A 25,594-nucleotide genomic window follows, 5' to 3' on the forward strand; every position below is an offset into this window, starting at 1 on the left:
ATTTTGGGATGATGAGGCTCACCAAAATTTTTACTTTGAAAGAAAATATTTTAAGGTATGATTTAATGAAATGTCGGTAGTCATCATAAGTTAATTAGGAATAAAATTTGTTTAAGATATATATAATAAGGACTAAACTATTAAGAAATTAAAATCGTAGAGACCAAATTGATAAATTTGTTAAAGTTTAATAATACAATTATGTAACTCTATTAAGATTGAATCATTTAAAATTATTATCGAGGTATTAAATTGTATTATTTTTTTTAAATGGAAACTATACATATGGTTTGGCTCTATGAATTTGTAGGTAAAGTATAAAATTTATAATTTTTTTTTAAGATAACTTTTTGAAGTTAGTTAGAGGGTTTAAAAGCATTTGTTTAATGGAGCAAAACAAGTAAAATAATGGTAACTAAGCTCATTTGAAAATTAGTAAAATAGAGGATAAACGTGTATTTTAAAATGCTTAGTTGGATGGTTAGTTGTAGAGATTTTCACATTCTTATTTCCTCCATTCTCCTAAACATGAGAGTCTACCAAACCCACAAAAGTACCCAAAAAAAAAAAAACATTTATATTTAAGGGTTTCAAAAAGAACTATTTATATTTTATAACAAAAAAATTAACTCTAAAATGTAAATAATTTTTGTGATAATAATGATATAAAATTCAATTGTATATATATATGTCTAATAGATCATTTTATTGTTCTGCATTTTTTCCTATTTTACTAAACTACTTAACAATTCCAAGATTTTATCACAAAATTGTTATTTTATTAATTAATTATTTTTTTTTTTTTTTGCAAGATTGACGGTATCATGAACTTTCGTGACATAAAATTATTTTAACTTTAAAATTTTGATATAATACAAGCATCGATATGGGTTGAACCATTGATATATATATATATATATATATATAAACCACTAAAAAGGACCTATCTTTTAGACCAATCTTTTGATTAAATGGTCCATAAAAGACCATATAAAAATATCATAGCACAAAATTAAATGATGAGAAAATAACCAAAGAGAAAAAGGGGGAGAAGGAGAGAGGGGTCATTTTCAGTTTCTTTTTGAAGGTTTTATGGAGTGAGTGAGTGAGTGAGTGAGAGGGGAATTATGAATGTATATATATATATATATATTATACATATTGTGTAGTGGTAGAAATGGGATAATTTATATAAGAAAAAGAAAGAAAGAAAGAAAAAAAGAATAGGAAATGTGTTTGGGTATTTGGTGGGTCTCCTTACTGTTCCCTTAGCCCCAAACAAAGAGCCGTGAAGCATATTAAAGCTATATTTCTTACTATAATCTTTTGTAAAATTTGGTGTTATAATATTTCCTCGTTACTTCAAATTGATACACATTTAGGGCACACCCGAATCTCTTCTCCCAAATCACATACATCTTTTAATTAATGTTCTCCACCCATGCCTTCCCCTTTCCTTCCTCCACACTCCACTATATATTTTTATTCTTCCCCATAATTTAATTATCCACCTATCTATTTCTCTCTGTTTTTTTTTTTTTTTTTTTTTTAATATCACTTTTCGTTTAACTTTTTCATTGGTTTTAATTACTGTTTTCGGTAACCATTCAATTTTCTTATAAAAACTCATTTGAAAACCTACGTAATTTAAACAAATTTTTAGTATTTGTTGTATGCTAGAAAAGTATTTAATTAGCCTACGATGAGTTATGAAACGTTATGATATAAATTTTTGTACAAAAAAAAGATATCTATAACTTAGTTTTAGGATAAACTGATAAATTTAAATAATTTTTATAATTTTTTTTGCTTTTAAATATATATGTTGATATTTTTGTTTTGTAACAAAGATTGATATTCACATTTTTATTATCTTTTTCAAAGAAAATTATTGTTTTTTTTTCAATAAAATATCACGTGAGAAAAGCAAGAATAATTGTCCGATAACAACTCTATTAAGGATACTATAAAGCCAATCGACCATGAGACAACAAGTTTTTACTATTTTGACTATTTTCTCATCTATGCTGCACAACTAATTTTCAAGTCTTTTACAAAAATTGAAAGAAGTAAACTCAAATGACTTTGTAAGTTTTATTTTTAAACTTTGTATTTTGTGAATATGTTGCTTCATTTATAATTTTCATTGCTCAAGCATAATTAGATTCTACAAGTTCTTTAGATTTTGCGATGTATGACATCGATATATTAATTACTGGTTAAAGTATTTAATATTTATAGTATACATTTGGATACTTGGTTTTATGTTACATAAATTATTTTAGAATATGATAAAAACATAGTAATGAGATTTATGATTTGTTTGGTAGAGAAGAAATTGAACAATAATTATATAGAAGAAATATTTTGTGGGAAAGAATGGATGTGGATGGGTTAATCCACATCCTACACATCACATCATAAAAAAGATATAAAATATGATTGTACACTATTAATTAAAAAGTGCCAAAAATAAAAATTGCAAGTAAAAAGACATCAGTACCCCCAAGATCCCAAAAGTAAGCTGGCAATCAATGACAACAAAATGGGGAAAAAAACTTATGATTGGTCTAAACATTGATGGGCGGGGTCCACGTCATCTTTGTTTGAACGGTCAAGGTACAAATGATTAATATTGATGCAAAACATAGGATTCCAGCCCCCTCATCTTCTTTTCTTTTCTTAGTAATGAACTTTTCTTGTTTCTGGTGCTCTAATGGTTACTGCTTTTTACAAAAACAAATTTCCCCTTTGAATCATTGGAGCAATGCCCCTTTGGCTTTGGCTGGTCATAAAGATAGAGAAGAATGGATCATTTCAATGAATCACCAAAACTTGTTCCCCCTCCATTCTACTTATTCTAAGTGTTCCGTTTTATGAAGATGATTGTTTTTGTGTGCTATTCTTTTCTTTTTATATCAATAATACTTTCCTTATTGCGTTCGTGGGGCTAAATTGTGCAAGGTTGCATTTTTTGTATTTATAAGTACACATCTTATGTATTTTTTTATCCACAACTTGATTTCTTTACTTTTGATTTGGTTATGTTTCTCATTGCTTTATTGCTTTTCTTTTCTTCCTTTTCGTGATCAATGGAAATGACCATTGAGAAAATTATCGGGTTTACTATATTCTTCCTTTTCGGCCAATGCGATTATTTGATGACTATACCTCTTTTTAGTAAAATGTGACCATAAAGAATTAAAGATACGAATGCATGTGGATGAACAAATGGTTTGACATTTGATGATAATATTTAACCAAATTTATTATGTAAAAGTAAATAATAAAACCTACTGTCAATCTAAAGTACTACTGAGTATAGAAATATACACCACATTTTTTATCTAATACAATAGAAAAAGAAAAATTAGCTCAAACTTAAATTCGAAATCTATGGCATCAATTGAGATTGAGAGTTGCCAATGGAATAAGAGTGCATATCTAATTGTTCATAGCATAGAAATGTATCTCGTACGTATATTTGAAATAAATCAATTGATTTTGTTGAACGAGATATAAGGACTATATAAACATAGAAAAACTCATTTATAAAATGCGTCTATTTATGATCTATCACACTTTTATGATTGGTTTCAACGAAGGACCACAACCAAAACGATCATTTTCAAGATTTTACTCACCATCATTTTGTTTAGGGTTCTCTTCCTCTAAAGAATATGTACAAATGAATTATATTGTTGGGTGGTCAAGAAAACACCATAGACTTGATAACTTTGTTCAAACTTTAGAATTAGCAAAACACTTTTTCCTTTTAAAAAAAATAATAAATATAGAAAAAGCGTAAAATTGCTAATGACTCAAAAAGTGTTTCACAAAATCGTAAAACCAAATCCAGTTAATATCATTCTTTTTGTTTTTTTTTTAAATTATGAATACTGCTTTTGCTTAACTTGAAAAATTCAAAAAAAAAAATTTCTAATTTTGTTTGAAATTTGTACCATTTTAAAATATAACCAAATAAACTAAAATAATTACAAAGAAGGTAGGATTTTGATTTAATATAATATTTTGTTGTATTTTGTAAATATTTTTAGTATCTACAATAATTTATTTTTTAAAGATATAAGTTAAGTTTAGAAGTATAAAAGAAACTTTTATGAACTTAAATTTATTTCGGTTAAAGATTAAAATGTTTAATTAAAAGAAATAAATAATAGAAAAGAAATTAATTGTGGAAAAACAATATAGTCTAAAAAAGAAAAAACAAAGTTCGAGTTTCAACAAAAATTAATTTAAATCACTTTTCCTTCTAACTTTAGTAATACTTTGCATATTTCTTAAAAAAATTTGAAACCTAGTGTATTTTTTTTAAGTTTTAAAAATTTGTTTTGAATTTTTATAACAAATAGATAATAGATTAGTAATTAGAGGTAAAAGAGATATTTATAGTTAAATTTTAAGAAATAAAAACAAAATTATTATAGAATATGTCTCATAACAATCATGCACACATTAGGTTTATCCCTACAAAAACAACACACAAAATTGTTGAAAGAATTTTATATTACAAAAAGATTATACTTTAATTACTATAAATAACTAGATGTTCGTATGTAAGTTGTAAGTTATAACTAATTAAAAGGGGAAAAAACATATAAAATATCACTAAACCATAGTATGTGGTAAATAAACTCAAGAGAAAAAACCCATTGGGTTGGTCAAATCAAACCAGGGTTCGAATTCTTTGAGTAGACCCTAACCCTCCGTCTCCGACGTCATCATGTAACGAACCAGGATGGCCACGCCGATCCACGGCCCACCTGGCCCAATCCCCACGGCTTCTCAAAATTTATTTTCCTTAAAAGTTTTTTGTATTTATTTATCCGTTAAATGAAAATTTTTATTTTAGAGAGAGAGAGAGAGAGAGAGAGAGAGAGGAACGTCATTGGCAATCTTACCGCAGTTCCATCATTGTACACTTATACCTTGCGTGCGTCCGTCACGCACGTACGAGCGAGTCTTCTCTTTCTCTCTCATTTTTCTTAAATTGATTTAATTTGACGGGAAAATGCAATTCCAAAATACCAGTTATTAAATTTAATTTTAATTAGTGAAATTGAATTCTATATATAATTTGAGACTCCGTGCAATTCACAAGTTTCGGCTTTGACCGTATTCATTGTTTCTTCTTCCTCTTTCTCCGTGACGCTCTTTCAGTACTCTGTACGAATCTGTGTAAATCTCTCAGCTCAGCTCACCCACCGTCCTTCACTCTTTCCACGCTTCTTCTTCTTCTTCAGGCGATTTCCTTTTCCTTCTTCTCCTTTTCCTGAGTTTTCTTCCCTCTTTTCCCTTTTCTCGCCGCCCTTCTATGTATGTACTCTTAACGGTAATTTCAGTTCTTAACTCTGTTATTTTCATCATCCTCTTTCGATTCCATGTATCTCCAACTCTACAATGATTTTTCTTTCTTTCTTCTTCTTATTCTACTGCTTCAATGATCTGCGATTCTGCTCTGCTGCTTTACCTGTTTTAGCACCATTTTCTTTAATTACGGATCTTTTATCTTTTATAGGTCAAGCTGACTTTAAGTGATTGATGTTACATGCGTTTGCACTTTTATTACTATTATTATTATTTTTGTGATTTTCATATGAATGAAATGGAAAATTTGCAGGAGTTTTCAATTAATTGTTGACGGAGAGCGAGTTTTCGGAGATCTGTTTGTGGATAAGGTTGGAACAGTATGCGGTGGTGTTTGAGTCTCTCAGTTGATGTTTTTCGCAAAGTCATTTCGTTGAACTTATACTGTAAAGTTATTCTGTAATTCTTCGCCAATCTTTAGATCGATTCTTCTCTTTTTGTCACCATATTCTTGAACGTTTATCATCCATGGGTTCGAATTTTCTCGTCGTTGTTCCTTGTTATGTCCTCCAGATTAGTTGAAAATTTGGATCTGTTCGTTCTTTTTGAGGAATTCGGTTTAGTTATCCGACTTCCATTTTTCTGTTTTTTTCTTTTCAATTACGCGATAAGGAGGTGGCTGGCTGTGTGAATCTGATTCCATTTTATTGGACGAATCTTTTTTATTTGGATAACACGGAGACTGTTGGTTATTCTTCTTTGGACAATTTGTGCTATTATTCCCCATATTGAAGGGCTAGGGTAGTAGTTATGGTGTGCCAAGCAGCTACTCAAACAAGATTTAGAACATTGAAACACGAAAATGGGATTGCTGGAAGTGCCACCATAATCGTTAGAGTCATAGCATGCTTTCAACCTCTCCAGGATTGTCAGGTTCGTAATCAATACCTTAATTGATGCCGTCTTTATGATTGATAAGATATTGAATGAATGTTATTTATAATATCTCTCGCCTTCTTTCTTGATGAAAACACATGTCTGTCTGCAAGTGAACTTATCCCCATTTTTGTACTTCTTTCCAGGCTGAGTACTTTCGTCATTTGTTGAAACCAGTCACGTAGATAGGTTCCGTATTTCTGCGTTCATATTAAGCTGGCGTCTTTTATTGTTTTTCTTAATCCTGAAAGATACAGAAACTGCAATCGATAGTTTACAACGCCCTCTTTCTGGTATGTTTTACTTCTACTCTTCCTCCGTTTCTGTTGGTCCTTTCCCTTTGCTACAGTTCTGGCATGTTCCATTTTTCAGATATTTAGGGTCTCATTCGTGCAGGTAAATTGTTTTGATTGGATGGGAGAAGCTTGGGAAGCAGGACGTCCTCCTAAGCTTCTTTTTGATTGGCAACCATCGCTGTTAAATTCTTTCAGTACTGCACCGAATCTGGGCCGACCTAATCTCGTTGCTTCGAGTATTTGCAACAATATGGTCATGAAGAATGGAAACTTTCCAGTAAACTCTGCATTGAAGGCCCCTCAACCGCAGGTAGGCCTAGTGAATGAACCATGTAGTTGGTTTCATTGCTTGGGACCTTCACAACAAGCTACTTTACCCCTAAAGAGTCCTATCTACAATGATAATCTAGCGGCTATATCGAAAGGACTTTTGAAAGAGGAAGTGGCGCCTCTTTGTGGCTCTGGGACTCAGCAGAAGGGGTTTCTTGTCATTGATCAGTCAGCAGATAAAACAACTTTGGTTTTATGTTCTGGAGTTGGTGGTCCTCTCCAATTACTTACTTCATGGAGTCCACAACCTACTGCTGCTTATAAATTTAATGGCGAAGATACTAGAAATAAACAAGATTTCATTTATGACTTGAAACCAGTTTTGTCTAATGATTTTGCTGAGAACCATGAGACTGATGAGCAGAGTGAGATGCAAGAAGACACAGAAGAACTCAATGCACTTCTCTACTCAGAGGATGAAAGTGAATTTGATGAGGATGATGAAGATGAAGTTACTAGCACTGGTCATTCACCAAGTGCAATGACAACTAAAGATAAACGGTATCCATGTGAAGAAATGAACGAAGAAGTTGCTAGTTCTGCAGGTTCAACGAAGAAACGGAAAATTGATGGAGGTTATGATGCAATGTCACTAACGGACACTGCAAGTTCACCGATGCCTCGAAGATCCCCCGAGTACGAGGACGATGCTGAATCTAGTTGTGGAAACGAAGGAAGCCAGGATATAGAGGATGTGGACTCCTCGTCTATTAAGAAGAAGTTAAGAAAAGAAAAAATACGCGAAACTGTGGGTATTCTTGAGAATTTAATTCCTGGGGGGAAAGGCAAAGAAGCCATAGTCGTACTAGACGAGGCAATCCAATACTTAAAATCTTTAAGACTTAAAGCGGAGGCTTTTGGTCTCAATACATGCTACTGAGTCATGCTGCCGAGTTCTTATGTTATTATGTTCGAATAAGGTCAGACTGAGTTATGATATTTCCAATATTGTTACGCATTACTGGATGATGTGGAATAAGGCGTTGAAGTCCTAGTGTAGGTGGGTGGGGAGGGTAATGCAATTGTAAGATTTGTGTTTAAGAACTCTCCCACCTGAACAAGAAGGGGGTAATGGATTTGTAGAAGGCAAAGTTTTTGGGGGTGGGGTATGAAAGGAGGTCCCAAAATAAAGAGGTGCACGCCCTTGTTTAATAGGGGGCCCCCTATCCTTTACTTTCTTTCTATAATCCGTCTGTTGGGAGTGGAGTTTGATCAAATTTGCAGGTAATGAAGCAGTCAAAGGCTTTCCTTCCACTTTCCGGCTTGGTACAGCTTTAGAACTGTTGGGATTTTCTTTCTATTCTTGCTCTGTGAAGGGGGAAAAAGGTGGATGGGTAAGAAAAAATGAGTTTGATGAGTTAAAATTAGGGTTGGTATTTGAATCCAAAATTAATTTCAGGGTTGGTGTTTTTATGCCTGTGTATGTAAGTAGCGTCGCATGCAAGCATTTATTATGATAATGAGAGCGATGTGTTTATTTTATTATTATTGTTGTTGTTGTTGTTGTTGTTGTTATTTTTGGCTGTAAGTGTAGGAAAAAGAAAAAGAAGAAAATGTAAATTGGTGTGTTGGGAGATGATGATGTATATTATAGAGTAGAGGGAGAGTGTGGGGACCTAGGGGAGGGAGTTAGTGCATTATTAAGAAAGAAGGGATGATATTGGGGATGTGTATGTGCATGTGATGTGGCACGCGTGTGTGATTTGAGTGGTTCCTGTTTTACATATGATCTTCTCCCGATCATTGTGATGCTTTTATGCCTTTTTTTTCCTTCTTTTTTTTTTTTTACCTGCTTTTCTTTTATTTCTGACTTCTGTAATCCTCCCTTTGCTTATTTACTGCTCTAAATCTGTTTCTTGGATTTTCATAAAGTTACTGTCTTGATTTTTATTTCATCGAAATGATTGTGATTTTAAAACTTTTGAAATTTCATTGTTGATTGTTATTAGAGGACACAAATGTATAAATTTTATGAAATTAAATTACGCATCTGATGTTTTTATTGGGAGTTAATTGAACTCAAATAAATTTAATTCATTTCACACCGAAGAGATTAAAACAATATTTTAATTTTAAAATATATTGGAACGAGTGATATTAGACGTCTTGAAAACGAGACCACTAGTCATGCCTTTTTTTAGAGGTTGTTAGAAAATATTGAAAATGTATAAAAGTCAATGGTTTTGAAAACCCAGGTCTTGTTTAGAAAATCGAAATAGGTTATTTGTTTTTTTCTTTTATAGTTTTGTTATCGATTTTTTTTTTTTACAAATGATAAAAACAAACCAAAATATTTAAATATTGTCTATTTTATCATTTTTAGCAATAGTCAATCATGTTTTGAGAAATTATTTACCTTACCAGTATGATTTCTGATCGACTGACATGAAGTCTCAGGTTTAAATCTTTCAAATTGTGCTTAATAAGATTTTTTTAAAAAAATTACCGTTTACATCGAGTGCATAATAAAAAAAGTCATTTAAATATTTCATTCATTTCTTCTCGGAGACTTTTAATAAGAAAATAAATTAATTGCACTTCATAAAGAAAATCATAAAAATGCATTATACAAGGAAAGTCAAAATATTTTGTCCATTTTGAAATTGTTGACAAATTTTCTATTTTCACAAATCAAGTATAATGTTTTTAGGACTCAGAAATTTAAAAGAAAGAAGTGGATTCGTTTCCAATATAATAATAATGGTAATAAATCTCTTCCTAACTTTTTAACTTAAGGAAAACATGGGCAGACAGTTTTCTATTTTATTATTAATTTTTAAATTTTACTGTTAAAAATAAAATAAAACTTAAATAAAATAAAAATAGGATATTATATGAAAAGAAAGGTGACATTGTCTTGAAAAAGTTTATTCTATATATATTTGTATATATATATGATTGGTAGAGAGAATTTGGCAAAAAGTAATTTATGAAATTCTGGCATTTCATTACTAAATATTTTGTCCTCTTTAAAAGAAGGTTGGAATCTAATTCCCCATCCACATCAACTGGATGGTTGGAGATTATTAATAATACTCTTTTCTCCCCTTTCTTATTACTCCCATCATATCACAATAAATTTGGTTTTCAAAATAAACTAATTGAGAACTTATTATACTTTTGAAAGTTGATGAACTAAATTGTCAGATGATTTGTGAAATAGTAATGGCCCGATCATTAAGGTCCAAGCCCTGAAACAAGTGTTTGTGGATGTGGACATCCAGAGCCCAAACACTTCATTGCCCGGGCCCAAACCGCCAGGTTATAATAGCCCAAATATCGGCCTTGCTCGAATTTCCTATTGGGCTGGGCCTTAAATTTATGCTCGGCTTAGCCCCTCACTCTTTAATTTCCAGATATTTATTTATTTCATTTTTAGAAATCAATCCTATTATTTAACAAGAAGATATTTTCTCAAGAAAAAAAAAAAGAAGAGTTTTCACAATTCCAACTATATAATTTAAAACTAAATTACTATATGGAAATTTTAGTATTATGGTGGAATGATTCATTGGATTCCATTAAAGCCCTTTAAATTTCAAACCATTCCATTACACAAATTTAAAAACACTCAACGCAACAAATAGCATTAATTAGTGTCATAAATTATTCCAAAATAGTTATAGAAGAATCAGTCCAAGTGTTGAAAACAGACATACATAATATTATTTATTAAAACAGATTCTTTTAGTTTTCTATAAACAGATTTACCTATTTCTTTCCATCAATATATTTATTATTTGAAGATCATGTCCAACACAATCTTCTGAGTACACATTCTTAAACTGTAACCTTATCTTAAATTTCAAGTTGATTGGAGATTTAAAGTTGCGATGTCTTAGTCAATAATTCATATTATATACCAATCAAAACTACACTCAAATTGGCAAATTTCTTTAGTCATATAGAAGATAAAAAGATGTTATTAATCCATTTGCTTTGTTAAGAGATGGCTTCCATAAATTTTCAATAAAAATTTTGGTTTTTAAATTTTGGTTTTTAAATTTTGATGTAGTTTCAATTTAGTCTATAAATTTTAAAATGTTCTACCTTTAGTCCATAAATTTTGATTTTGAAATTATTGTGAAACATGCTTTTTAATTATCCAAAACTAGTTATCACGAAAATAAAATTATATTCAAAAGTATACACATAACTATTAAATTTTTAGTTGTTAAAAACGTGGAAGTGATTTTAATGGTTTAGAAATAATCCAGTATAACTAATCCGAGTAGTGTAACAATATCTATAAGATTAGAATCCGTGAGATATTGGATTCAAATTGTACATAAAAAATTAGCAATTTTATATTTAAAATTAACAAGAAAATAATTATTTGATTCGAAACTTCCTAACATTTAAGAAGTTTTAATTAGGCTTCTTTTTATGTGATTTTACAGATAAGAAATGTTAGTGTTTCTTATTTTGGTGTGTAACATAATGATTAATACCAATTATCATACCTTCCAATTTTGTCATTTTGGTACAAAAATTGTTGAATTTCAAAATAGATTAAACAACACTTGACTCTTATCGGTCACTCTAAAAAAGTAAATTTTAATTTAAAAAAAAATGTAAAAAACAAATTGTTCGAGGAAAACGAACAAAAATATAACTTTTGACAAAATATTACATTTCATAAATAAAAAAATAATGTGTAGTGAATTTTGTATTTTAGTGGTTTTGTTCCGTGAAAAACAAACAATTTATCAATTTTTTTTTGTTTCACTTACATACTTTATACTTTAAGTTTAGTTTTACTCTTAGATATCATATTTGGTCTTTCAAGTTTTGTATTACAAAATTAATATAAACTTTTTCCATAACTTTTTCTTTTATTTTTTAAATTATAATTTTGTAACTTTAATAGATCTATGAAATCTTCTGCACGTTTATTTTACCTATAGTGTCCATTCTTTAAGAATAAAGCACTTTTCGGTTTCATTGACCTTATGTCAGTCTTTTCATGTTTTTATCTCAATAACTTTGAGTATCCAATTATAATAATTTTCGATCTTGACCCATCTTCGATAAATATTCCGATAACAAAATTCGTAGTTTAATACATACTATATATATACACATATTAAAAGACGAAGGCATTGACCCAAACCACAACATTTGAACGTCGAGCTCTTTTGGCTCTCAACATTTATAATGGAATTTTCGTCTTTTCACTTTTTCTCCATAGTCACTTTCTCTCACTCTCTTTTTATTTCTTTAGAATTGACTGACTTTTCTTTTTAAAAGAAAAAATAATAATAATCTTGTTGACTACAAACTGAAGTTTATACCCCAAACTATTCTTTTTTATTTAATTAGATCCTTTTCTTTTGGAAATTATTAATTTTTTTTTTTATATAAAAAAGACATTAATATTATTATAGTGATATAGGTTTTCCATTTGTATAAAAATGACCACAAAAGAAACACGGTTTTGCGTATAAACTCCCATTTGGCTCTGTAGCCTCATACTTCTCCATCTTCATCTTCATCTTCATCACAATATTTCACATGTTTTATGTTTTATTTTGTCCATTTAAATGACAGGATCCAAATCCCAATCAGAGTGCTGCACGTGTGGAGATTTTGGTTTATCTTTTGAGCTTTTTCACTGCAAAATCTGCCAATTCAGATCCCAACACAGGCAACACTTTCTTCCATTTCTTTAACCACCCCCCCCCCCCCCCCCCTTTTGTTCTTCTCTTTTCAAATTTCAATTTCAACTTCTTCTTCTTCTTCTTCTTAATTCTCAGGTACTGTAGCAATTTGTATCCCAAAGCCGATTGTTACCGAATATGCAATTGGTGTCTAACTCAAAACCAAGAATCAAACCCCAAATCCCCAAATTCTTCTTCCTCGCCCATCATCAACAACAACGATCAATTTCCCAATTTTCGATCTCGACTCAACAAACCCATCAAAAAACAGAGTTCCTCCTCTCTTGTAATTTTGCCTCCTCCTCCTCCTCCTCCCCCTCCGCCTCGCCGGAGACTCATTTCCGTCGACGACAAACTCCGTCGGACTAGATCGGAGGAGATTTCCCACCGGACTGGGATCAAGCGGCCCGTCATCTTTAGGAATAAAGTCAGAAGGTACAAACTTCTGGACGAGGTTTCCAGCTGAATTAATTTTCAAATCATATCTGTGTTCTTTTTTTCCTTCTTCCTCTTCTTTTTAGGATTACTAAATATTAATGAAATATAAATTTAAAAAAAAAAAAAAGTGGAATCCACTAAATAAGTTGTTGGATTATTGGTTGTGTATAAAATAGATCTGTAAATTATGTGTATAAAATAGTTATATAATTAATAACAACTAAAGATTAATTAAAAAAATTAATACTGTTTGTGTGTGTGTGTGTGTTTTAATATATAATTGGATTTGTGAATTTGAAAGTTTCCACGTCGAGGATTGTGATTTGGCAAAGACGGTGTTATATCATATACGTGACAGACCAATCATGTTCTTCCATGTTCACATACCTAACCTATATATTTGCTTACTCTTTCCCTATCACAATAATTAGCACTTTGCCAACTTGTTAAAACTATATACACACATTCCAGTCAAATTAAAGTTTTTAATATCTCCTTCAAACTTTCTAACTTATAATTTTCTTACTGATGAGTTTTTGTTTATGTTTTATTTTATGGGGGGTGTGAAAAATGTTTTAGATTGACTAATCTTCGTTCATATCATTGTAGAGGTGTTTGTTGTAACAAATGATAACAGTCACATGTTGTAGATATAATTATGTACGAATGAGTTGTGATTTGGAGTCGAATTTTATTGAGAGGATAGTATACTCCAACAGAAGAAGAGAAAGTTTGGGTAAGAGTTGATCGACAAAAGAGAGAGATTATAAAGGAGACCGTCTTTTTTTTTCTAATAATATGAAAATTAATAAACTAAAATTTTTAAAGTAAAATCAGAAGGGGTTATAAAAAATGAATGAATGGTTTATAGTAATTGAAAATGAATAACAGAAATGAGAGATTCGAAGGGAGAATTGGGGACGGGAATTATGGAACATTGTGGATTGGATGAACGCCATCGACACACTGAGATTCCTTTGAAGGTTTTTATCACTGTGATTACAATGGCAACTCATCTCTCCATTTCAAATTCTTCTTTGTCTTTCTTTCTTTCTTTCTTTTGAAAAAGAAATTCCTAACTTTTTTCTTTCTCTCTTTAATTTAATTTTATTAATTGAGGAATAGTATAATGAAGATGACGCGTTACTTGAAACATTGCAAATTTACCATAATTTAATGTTTTATGGATTATTTTAATCTTTACTCCCAAAAAATGACAAAATAATATCTTTGTTATATAAGAAGGTTTGTACCAAACTTTTCTAAAATAAATTACTTACTTTCTTTTCGGTAGTTGAAATTTGACGACGACTTTAAATAATATATTAAGGAGGAGGTTACAAATTAAACAGGGGTTAAACAGTTTTTCTCTTTAAAAGAGAAAAAGTTAGCAAATATATTTTATTAGGTTAGAATAAGCATAGTTTACGAGAGTTCTCGATCTTGCAACGTTATTTTATGCAATATTGATCTATATTTCAAAAAAAAAAAAAAAATACTTTTCTTATATTTTATTTGTAAAATGTTCCTCCTCTAACTATTTGTCTTGAAATCATGTTTATATTAACATATTAGTTCACACACACACAAAGCTACGACATTAGTTTGTCAGAATTAAAATACAAGTTGGGGAGCATGACATTTTTCTTATTAACACTCAATATTTAAAATAGACATATTAAAATCTAATCTCAACAAGGTCAATATTATTGAAACGTTAATCAAGTGACATTGACGTTGAGTTGGGATAAATTTAAAAGTTGATATATTAAGATAAAATAGTTCTTTTTTTTTTTTTCGTTAATAGAGATAAAAAATAAATTGGGTTTCCAGTGGAGGGTACATCATTCACCAAAATTATAAGATTTTATTACAGTAGAAAATCGTAAACTAAACTGATATTTATGTATCTTTAATGATGTAAAAGAATATAAACATATTGAAAGAACACTCATAATTAAATAAGAGGCAAAAAGAAAAACTAGAGTTGGCCAAAATTGGGGGCTAGCTAGGAAGTTGTACTTGTTGTGTTCACCATTTTGATTGATGTTATCATTATTTTAGATGTTATTTGTATTTCTTTATGATAGCCTTTTTATTCCTTTTGCTTTCTTACACGACAATCATCATTCATTCTGCTCTATCAATTTACAATTCCACTTCAATTTATAAAAGCATGTTATTGAATATCTACCTTGCACTGAAGATTTGGTTTTTATATTTTGATTCTCTCTCCCATTCTAAACACTTGATTCAAATATTATGACCCAATTTAGGTTTACTTGGATCAGAGGAGTGTACGATATTAATTTTGTGTGAAAATCTCAATTTCTTGCTTCTTTTCAATTTTAATATTGACCAATGATCAATTTGCAATCAATCTCAAATTCCATAATTTGTAATTTCATCATATGTTCATATTTACAATTCCATATTGATCAAAGGAATTGGAAATTAAGCCCATGGAGATGCCCAATGGACCCCTTGCTTATTCAATACCACAACTTTTCTCCTAAATTTCAAGAGCCCGTAGTTTAGTCGAATTAATGGACTCTCTTTCACTTTATGTCTACACCTTCATTACCCAATCAATTCCATGATTAATGTTATTCATTTGCACACTCTAAACCTTATTCTTAAAATATTTAAGATGCTCAAAATTATTCTTTTTTTTTTTTTTTTTCTTTTCTTTTGGTAGTGTATTGAATGTGGGTGTGGGGAGGTACAATAAAGCATAGAAGTTGGAAGTAGATGTGTGTTTGGTCAAATAGAATGGACCAACTTTTGGGCACTATTAATTCACTATGTCAGTAAACGAAACCCCACTGCTCTCTACAATACCCTTTCTATTTTTTCTATTTATTATTACTACTTTTTCAATCATTTAATTCCAACATCTCCCCTATATTTTTTATGTTTCCTCTATTAACTAATTAATTAACTACCCAAAATTAAACCATCGCTTTCAATTCAATTCCAATAATTAAATTACAAAGTTCAATTATTTTAAATTCTAAAAATATATATAGGAGTAACTTGGCCAATTATCCAAATTTAAAACTGTCATGCAACCATAAATTTTAAAAAAGTTTATGTTTCTGAATTAAAGATTTTGGAAGCCAGAAACAATTAAAAATTTAGTAACCTGTTAAAATATATTAAAAAAGTTTTATATTAAATATATATAATATATATATATTATAAAGTTCAAAGTTTCATCGGCAGTTTATTAACTTTTAAACAGTTTTCGTCCTGCAGAAGGAAAATTATACTTTTTTCTTTTTAAACTTTTAAATTAACATTCATTTTAGCGGAAAACCCAAATAATATACGGTTTTTAAAAATATAAAATATCTATTTACACCCAAAAAAAAAAAAAAAATAATTAAAATTTAAAACATAAGATTTATTGTACTTGATTTTTTCCAGAAACGTAAATATTTTGTTAATCTTTGTATCTTTTATAATTTTTTATTAAGTTAAAAATTAAAGAAAAAAAAACTTGGAGAGAATATTATTTTTTAGAGATTGTTCTTCTAATTTAAAATATTATATTATTATATAAAATAAAGAGATAATTATGAATATAGTAGTTATACTCAAAATGTTAGCATATGTGGTAATATTTATTTTAAAATTACAAATCTAGCAAAATCTATCAAATTATATTATTGAAAGTTTATAGGTGATAGAAATATATTATTCTACGACTTAACTATATTTGTAGTTATATAATTATTAATTATTTATATATAATTAATTATTATTTTTAAAACTGCTATTCATTATAATTGTTCTAAAATAAAAGTATAAAGTTGTCTAAGAGACTTTTTCAACTTAGTGTAAAGAATCTAAGTAGTGAAACTGTGCATTTCAAAAACTTAAATATAAAAAACGAGTCTATTCTTGCAAATCGGAGTACTAAAAAGTTACATTTTTAAAAATATAAAACGAAACACACATTCTTCAAAATCTCGTAGATAAAAAGATATATTTTTTAAAAAAATATGTTTTAGCATAGTTTAAATTAATAATAACGTTAATAATTCTAAAGGAAATAATTATTTTCAACTTCACCTATTCTATGACTTATTATTATTTTTCGGACAAATCTTGCTCAAAACATCTGTTAATTTGTATAGAATATTGGTATTTCATTGATAATAATCGAAGATTACAGCCTTATATATTACTAAATTAAGACACTAAAAGAAAATAATAAATAAAAATAATATTTCCTAACAATAATATTTATAAAAAATACTCTAATTATGTAAATAACCTCATTCAAATAGAAAATGCATCGTATATTTTCTTTTATGGTTATTTTTTTTTTAACATAACGTACTTGCGAATCAAATATTTGACTCGAAGAAAAGTCATGTAAATATCTTTTAAGTAAAATTCATTTTAACATTTAATTTATTAAAATTAGTGGTATTAATTGTAATTAGTAAGAATGAGTAGCTATACTAAATTACAATAAAAATAAACAACTTTTTATGACCGCAAAATCTAACCCCATAACGTCGTGTTTTCCATGGAAACATTTAATGCACATCAACCTAAACTTAAACTTCCTTCTAAAGTTTCAATAAATACACCCCCAATGTTTATCCATTTGCTTCAATCTATAAATTCTCCCCCACAAACATAAACTAATATTATAAAAATAAAAATAATAATAATAATAATATTCAAGTTGGATATTAGAAATAAAACAGATTGTCGTAATGAACCGATACACATTAAAACTACAAGTAGTATTTTAGTACATAAAAAGAAAAGTTAATAAATAATTATAACTTAATGAAATAAGTAAAAAGATTAAACACCTATTTGGTTGTAGAAAGGAGAAAATAAAAAGTATTAAAAATGGTAAAATGATGATATAAAGATTATACCTTTATAACTTTTTTTTTTTTATTATTAATATAGAATAGATTAATGAATTATCGAGGAAAAAAGGAAAAAAAGGTCCCCTAATGGAATGATTAATCAATTAGCCATCCCCTTTATTTCCACTTCTAAATAAACAATTTTTTCTTCTTCATGAGAGAAAAAAAAAAGAAAAAAAAACAATAATCGGATGGGACGTAAAGACCCCACAATTTCTCAAATTCAAGTGGGGAGGCCGGGAAGTGGATCTTTCCTATAAAATTTTACTTTCAAAAAAGTCCAATTTGCACGCTTTTGCATGCCCCCAATCAAATTATTTTCCCTCTACTTCGATTCATTTCCTCTGCTTCTTCATGTTTTGAAGCTTTGCCTTTTTTCACACTCTTCTTCATTCTAAACTCCCACTCCCTTCTTTTTCAAATGGATTTCTTCTTTTCACCCTGTACTTCTGACTCTGCCATTTCCATCTGCGGCGGCGGTGGCGGCTCCGATTCTCTTTCCTCCCATCTCAAAATCAAACCCAAAAAGCCTTTTCAAATCAGACAATTTTCTTATTCCGATCTTCTCTCTTCCACTAATTCATTCTCTCCCGACTGTTTTTTAGGCAAAGGCAGCCACGGCGCCGTTTACAAGGCCGTTCTCGACGGCGGTAAGCTCGTCGCCGCTGTTAAACGTACCAAATTCACAAACCCATCTCCTAGTTTTCACTACAACTCTTGCCAATTGCCCAATCACACTCCCGCCGAGAACGAAATCGAGATCCTTTCCCGGCTTCGAAACCCCAGAATCGTGAATCTTATTGGGTTTTGTGCGGATTCAAAGGACGAGAAATTGCTTGTCGTTGAGTTCATGCCCAATGGCTCTCTTTACGATCTGCTCCATTCCCAATCTAGACCGCCCGGTTGGACTCGCCGACTCCGGTTTGCGTTACAGGTCGCAAAAGCGGTTCGAGCCCTTCACACGTCCAACCCGCCGGTTATTCATAGAGATATTAAGTCGTCTAACGTTTTGATCGACGGTAACTTCAACGCGCGTCTTGGGGATTTTGGTTTAGCGTTGAGAGGACACGTGGAAGATGTGCGAGTGAGATGTACGCCCCCGGCTGGCACGTTGGGTTATCTCGATCCCGGGTATCTCGCACCGGCCGATCTGAGTGTGAAGAGCGACGTTTTCAGTTTTGGGATTTTGCTTTTGGAGATCCTCAGTGGTCGAAATGCTATCGATGTTCACCACAGTCCGCCGTCGGTCGTTGACTGGGCCTTGCCGATGATCAATCATAGTAATTTCGATGGCCTTTGCGACCCACGAATCGGGTCTCCGACTGACCCGGCGGTCACTCGTTGTTTGGGAGTTCTGGCCGCTAAGTGTGTCCGGTCTCCCGTGCAGAAGCGGCCGGATATGGCGGAGGTGGTGGAGTGTTTGAAGGCAGCTAAGAAGAAGTTGCACGTGCCACCGATATGGAGCAATTTAAGGAGGCGGGAACGACACGTGGAGAATCTCCAGCCGTTGATTTCGAACTTTGATGAACCCGACGGCTGTGATGAGCCGATGAGGGTTTGCCGGATGGGTAGCCGGAGGAATCGAAAAGTGTCGAATGTTTCGAGTACAGAGTATAGAATTAAGACGAATGGGCGAGTGGTTAGATCGAGATCGATGGGTTCGGTGGAAATTAATTCCAATGTCGGCGGAAATTATTACTCTTCGTTAAGTGGCCGACGTAAACACAGCGGCGTTGCAATGAAAATTCCGACTATGAAACTTAGCAAATCGAGGTCGGTGGGAGTGTCAGAGAATCCGAAGTTTGTTGAATGTAATCGGAGGGCGGGCGCGTTTTTGCCGGAAATTGAAATGTCGAAATTGATGATTGATTGTGAATCTAAATCTTAGAAATTACAGATGCTTGAGAAACCGTTGTTCCAAAATTAACAATGGAGATGAAAGTTTAAATTGTTTGTGATCCATTTTGAATTTATCTTTACCCATAATGTGAAATGTGAAGAATGTGATTATCATTTTCATTGATTCTTTTTAAAACCTTTTTCTTTTTCTTTTCAAATAATGAGAAGAATTAATGTTTTGGTTTGATTGGTGTTGATTCTTTTGATAAAACGAAAAGAAGAAGAAGAATGATAGTTGTTTTGCACTTTTACAGAGTTGCCATGAATGATTATTCATCTTCTTTTTCTTTTTTAAAAAATACCTTTTTCTTTTCCTAAAAAAATCTAAAATTAATTTAGTTATTTTAGAGGTGGTGTGTCTGGCAAAGTCTAAACATATGCCAATGATATATATTCGCATGAATCATTGTTGTAATTGTTTATTACTCACCAACGATCTGTGTGCATGACTTTCAATGATTTTTCAATAACCTTTTCTTTTTTAACGAATGATTTTCCATAAATCACCCATGGAAAACGATACTGTTTAAATCATGTTTTTTTTCTTCTTGTATCTCAGTCACACTTAAATGGAATCACAATCATACTTGATGTGTACATGACTTATTACCCTATGGAGGTGCTATCTTATCTTTGACTAGGTTTGCTATCTTATTTTATACTAAGTATCTACGTTTAAAAGACAAGCTCTACCAACGACGTTTAAGAATAACTTAAAAATATTTATTGATATTGTTAGAAAGTTTACTAAACATATAAAACAATGACACGAATAGTATAAAACGACATATCAACGTGAGCATATTTTAATCGAACATGAAATATGTAGTTTTGATCAAGAAATTAACGATTTGACTTTTTCGACACACATACATGAAACTTGAAAATTTGTATAGTTCCATTATTGCTAAACTTGTAACAGTTTGGACTGGGAGGTTGCAAAAGTCCAAAGAAAAAAAGTCAAAGTAAACAAACATATTAAGGGGTTGGTAGATTTGAAATTTCAACCCTATTTCAAGACTATTAGTGCCATCCCACTAAACGGTGGTCTATCATATTGACTTTTTAATAATTTTTTTTAAAAAAAGTATAATTTTGTATTTGATTATTTAATTAAATAAAATAGTTACAGATATAGCTATCGACTCAAAATAATTAAGTATATATCATTCTTTTAAAATTTATAAATATAACAGATCAATAATAGAAATCTATTATCGATGAATCATAGTAGAAATTTATCACATTTATTATTTTTATAATGACGGTGTATATTTAAATGTTATTCCTTATGTAAGCTTAAGTTAGAAATTGGGAAGAAACAAACAATTTTAAGGTGTTATGGATTAGCCGTGTTTGAAATTGGGCCGAAGAGAAAGGTTACAAAACCGACACAAAGGCCACAAGGAACATGGGTTAATAGAGAAGAGAAAACTATGGTTAATGGGCTGGGCTACTTGGGGGAAAAAAAGAAGAATAAGGAAAAGGAAAAGAAGAAGAAACAAAAGCATAAAGAAAAGGAAGTGAAGGGTGAGAGAGAGAGAGAGGAGAGAGAGAGAGAGAGTCAGAAAACAGAGAAACAGAAAGAAAGAAGGAGACAGAGACAGAGACTGAGACATCCCCCACTCCCTCCCTTTTATGAGGTCTTGTCTCTATCCATCACTTGTCCTCTCCATGCTGACACAACACTTACAACCAAACTTTCAAATTTTAAAAAATGAAAAAAGGGAATCCTGAGGTCTGATTCTTAAACGGAACGGGATAAACTTAGTTGTGGGGTACGGTACGGCATGGGACACCGTAATGTGTTAAATGTGTTTCTGCCGTCGTTGGGTACGTGCTTGTACACCCTACCAAACTGTGGAGTTGAACTCAAGCCATCCATAACTCTATAAACCCTAAACCCTCTTTTTACTACGTTTTGCAGAAGAATCATATTATCTTTCCATGTTTATATATATAGAGAATTTTGAATAATATTTTCTTGTTTGATGTTTTAGACGATGCGTCTTGAATCAAATGTATTTATAAGATTAAAGTAATTGATTCAACGAAATCTATTTGATTTTTAAATACTTAGACATCTATACTTTTCAAATACAAGATTATTTAGAAAGAAATAAACACTCAATACACTATCTCTATTATTATTGAGCAATAAAGTAGTGACTATTTAGAATCATACTTTTTCACATAATTTGCAACTTAATTGATAAAAGCTCAAGATTAACAACATGGATGTGTTAATTATATATGGAACAGATTGTGAGTATATATTATTATTATTATTATTATTATTATTCCTGCTGATTGAAATTAAAGAATAAAAGGGCTTTTTTTTTATTAAGAAAAAAAAAAAAGAAATAGAAAAAGTGGAATTGAGGGGACACATTTTGATGGGACTTTTGGGAGTTGTCATGAAAATGGATGCCACGATATATGTTAAGAGATTTCATCCAATGCTTGTTAGTTGTTTCACAGACTCCAGCAAGATTTTCTGCTGCCATTTTAGAGACATTTACCATCAATATCTTCATTCTTTTTTATTCTTCTTTTCATTTTAAATATTCATAATCTACACCCATATATATATATATGAAGTAAGTTTTCTTGTGTACATCTCAGCACTAATTTATTAAAAGCAATTTTTTTCACATGTCAAGCCACAGGAGAACAGAAGTATTGACTGAATAATCCAATATTAAATTAACAATTTTTTGATGGATAAATCAATAGTTTAAGATAAACATTCTATTTCAAATGTTTATATGTGGAAATAATTAACTTTTGAAAATACAAAAAGCAAGCTTTTTGTAAAATCCTCTTTAAACATGTAATTTGAAAGAATATTAATAATTGATGGTTGATTTGTGAAGATACGGAGGAGGCTACTGTGTTTATAATCCCTATGTTTAGAATGGGAGATGATTGCAATAAAGATTATTAGAAAGTTAGAGCTGTTTGCAGAGTGTACTTTGACCTTTTAATTAATGTTTGTGCACTAAATTCTGGGGGACACACATTCAAAAGTGGTACTAACAAAATCTTTTTATCATTAATTAGTATTATTATTAATAAATCTTTGAAGAACAAGCTTACATGGCTAGCCTAAAACCTTCCCCTTATGTCCATCCTGGTCCTAACTATTGGTCCAGCTGCTCCAACACCTTGATTTGGGACATTTTTCGAGTTAAGAACCCATTCTTTGGCTCAATAACAACAAAGCAAAATAAAAAAAGAAGTTAAAAAATAGTAGTTTTTTACGTAATGAACGACCATGTAGAATAATTCAACAAACAACCATTATTCTCTGAAGCGAAAGCAGCTCTATGACTATCATCAGGAGTCGTGGCATTCACACGGCAACGAAGAGCATCATTCGCAAAACGAGAACACCGAAACAAAAGAAGACGTTGATGAGTGAAAAGAGTAGTTTAAGGTAGGGCTGAATAACTACATATATGAATTTTGTTATAATTAAAAGAAAAATGTAATTGGAATAGATCAAAGTAGGTGTGGTGAGGCAATTTTTTGATATAAGGATGTATGGGAGCGTTTGGGAGGACAACTACGGAGTCCCCCATCTGTACCCACAATTTATTGCCTTCTCTCTCTCTCTCTCTCTCTCTCTCTAAAAATAAAATTATTATTATTAATAAGAGAAATTAATATTAATTAAGGTAATGGTTATTTTAGGGTTGAATCCTGGTGGTGTGCTTCCGATTCCTGGACATTGGTGTTTCCCCTAGTTCCCACTTATGCCCACCGCCTCACCTTTCCAATGTCCCAATTCTGATCTCTTTTTTTGCAATCCTTAGATACACTAATTATACTGCCTAAATTCACATGATTTGGTTAGGGTTTAGTTAGATAGATGAAGTAATTAGGAATTACAAGTAATCAAAGTGAAAGTTAAAACAAAAAACTGAAGATAGGATTTATTTTTTGTGCATATCATTTAGGCTAAAATAAGTTTTGAATAAATTAGAAAAAGAGATACAATATATGTGTGTATTGGGTAAATAAAATTGTAGTTATATATGGTAATATAATATGAATTTATTAGGTCAACCGAAATTTATGTTGATTAATTTTTCTTGGGAAAACAAAAGTTGTCTAAAAACTAAAATGGAGAGAACACCAAAATTCATAGTGACAGCCTAGCTGAAATCAGTTTAATAATTCATACAATTAACTTTTTCAAATGTGTGTGTATTAATTAAATGGAAAAAAAGTCTCCCCATTCACAATTGTTAAAGAAAAAAACAAATTTGTGTTTTCATTTTTCCCCTTAAATTTTACAGTAAAATTTATTTATTTTTTAAACTTTTAAAATTCTTTTTGATTTATGGATGGAGAGAAATAGTGGTGAAAAATGAAAAATCTCAGCTTGACAGAGCTCAAATCCCCAAATTATAATTTGACAATTTCCATTCCCCATTGGATCATTTCACGTTTGTATAAAACAACTTTCCTTTATGATATATATTTATAGTCTATATAAAATAATGAAGTTGATAAATTTTGTTTGCCAGTTTTACTTTTTCATTATAAATTTTTCTTATTATCGTTCTAGTGGCAATTTTATTATTGGTATAGATTTAATGTTCAACGAAATAAAAGTTGCCATTCGGTTAATTTTTATTTTATTATTATAAAAAAAGGTTTCAATATACTTTTTGTACAATTATTTTTCTAATAAAAATATTAAAAGAAAAACATTTTATCGTAGGACTGAAATTTAAATTAATTATGGACAAATATAACTAAGTTTGGACCATTTATTAAATATAATTAGATACTAATTAAGTCTATCAAGTATTAATTAGTAATTTACCCAATGAAATTTTCTTTTTAAAAAATTATAATATAATTGTGATATTTGTTTTATTGAATTCGTTGTTTTTATACTATTCGTGTATGCTTATATGATTGAAATATTTAATTTTATATTTGCATTTAAAAAAAGTACAATTTCATTTTAAATTCTAAAACATAAAATTAAGTTAAAACTATATTCTCGTTGTATGATTTTTAAGTGAACTGCATGCATGCATTCTTTACTAGTATATATAAATGTTATTTTTTCTATATACTTATGCCGATCTTGGATTCAAATTTAGTAGAATTTAGAAAATTCGTGTATTCATCATTTAATTTTTTATACATTTTGTTAACTTTTTTATTTTAGTCAAATAGATTTTTATTTTATTTTAGTCTTATATTTAAAAAATTTCAATTGTATATTTTTATGTATATTGGGGTTTTATTTAAATTTAAACTTTGTTAATTTATATTTATAGTATAATCATGTTTGATTTGGATAGACAAATATAAATGAATTATTATTCATTTAGTTCTTAATCATTTCATTAACATGATATAAAAGCGTAATAAAATTAATTCAATATAATGTTAATACTTTTTATAATATAAAAACTAAGTTATTGCTAACAAGAGCTTAGATTTAAAACTCGAACCTTTTTTTGGTAAACCCACTTAGTAAATCCCGTTTCACCAAATGACTAGAAGGTTAGGTTGCATTTTCCACCTGCACTTTACGAACTCGAGGTTGACATCACTCTTACACAATCAATACTGTACATATCCCAAATGAGAATTAGAAAATGAGCCTTGTAAATAGTCGTCTCGTACCACCATGCAAAAAGGAGCAAACAATTTTCTATGCGCTCAGCAAATAAAAAAACTTTGTCATGTACTAACTTAGGTACAAGAGAGTTATTTGAGTTGATATGAAATCGGTGTGAGTATTCTTTACAAATTAGTACTAGTTCTAAGGACACGTTTG

At 30.3% G+C, this 25,594-nt stretch overlaps 3 protein-coding genes across 6 annotated transcripts; all 3 read left to right on the forward strand.

Annotated features, from left to right (window-relative positions):
- Window positions 1–5,051: 5,051 nt before the first annotated feature.
- On the forward strand, window positions 5,052–8,375 carry LOC103488104 (transcription factor bHLH143-like). Of its 4 annotated transcripts, none has more exons than XM_008446667.3 (4): window positions 5,052–5,353; window positions 5,642–6,261; window positions 6,411–6,557; window positions 6,661–8,375. In XM_008446667.3, the coding sequence occupies exon 4, from the start codon at window positions 6,679–6,681 to the stop codon at window positions 7,768–7,770; it is 1,092 nt and encodes a 363-aa protein (XP_008444889.1). In that variant the 5' UTR covers window positions 5,052–5,353; window positions 5,642–6,261; window positions 6,411–6,557; window positions 6,661–6,678; the 3' UTR covers window positions 7,771–8,375. The 4 variants fall into 4 exon arrangements, with proteins under 4 accessions (XP_008444889.1, XP_016900036.2, XP_050938287.1 ...); XM_017044547.2 differs by having other exon boundaries at window positions 5,099–5,353; window positions 6,645–8,375; XM_051082330.1 differs by having other exon boundaries at window positions 5,099–5,337; window positions 6,645–8,375.
- Window positions 8,376–12,006: 3,631 nt separating this feature from the next.
- Window positions 12,007–13,281, forward strand: LOC103488103 (uncharacterized). The gene is made up of 2 exons (XM_008446666.3): window positions 12,007–12,537; window positions 12,647–13,281. The coding sequence occupies exons 1-2, from the start codon at window positions 12,434–12,436 to the stop codon at window positions 13,014–13,016; spliced, it is 474 nt and encodes a 157-aa protein (XP_008444888.1). The 5' UTR covers window positions 12,007–12,433; the 3' UTR covers window positions 13,017–13,281.
- Window positions 13,282–18,160: 4,879 nt separating this feature from the next.
- On the forward strand, window positions 18,161–19,903 carry LOC103488101 (serine/threonine-protein kinase-like protein At3g51990). Its single transcript, XM_008446665.3, has one exon. The coding sequence runs from the start codon at window positions 18,308–18,310 to the stop codon at window positions 19,772–19,774; it is 1,467 nt and encodes a 488-aa protein (XP_008444887.1). The 5' UTR covers window positions 18,161–18,307; the 3' UTR covers window positions 19,775–19,903.
- The last annotated feature ends 5,691 nt before the right edge of the window (window positions 19,904–25,594 follow it).

This window comes from Cucumis melo, chromosome 3, assembly GCF_025177605.1.
Source record: "Cucumis melo cultivar AY chromosome 3, USDA_Cmelo_AY_1.0, whole genome shotgun sequence".
NCBI classification, from domain to species: Eukaryota; Viridiplantae; Streptophyta; class Magnoliopsida; order Cucurbitales; family Cucurbitaceae; genus Cucumis; species Cucumis melo.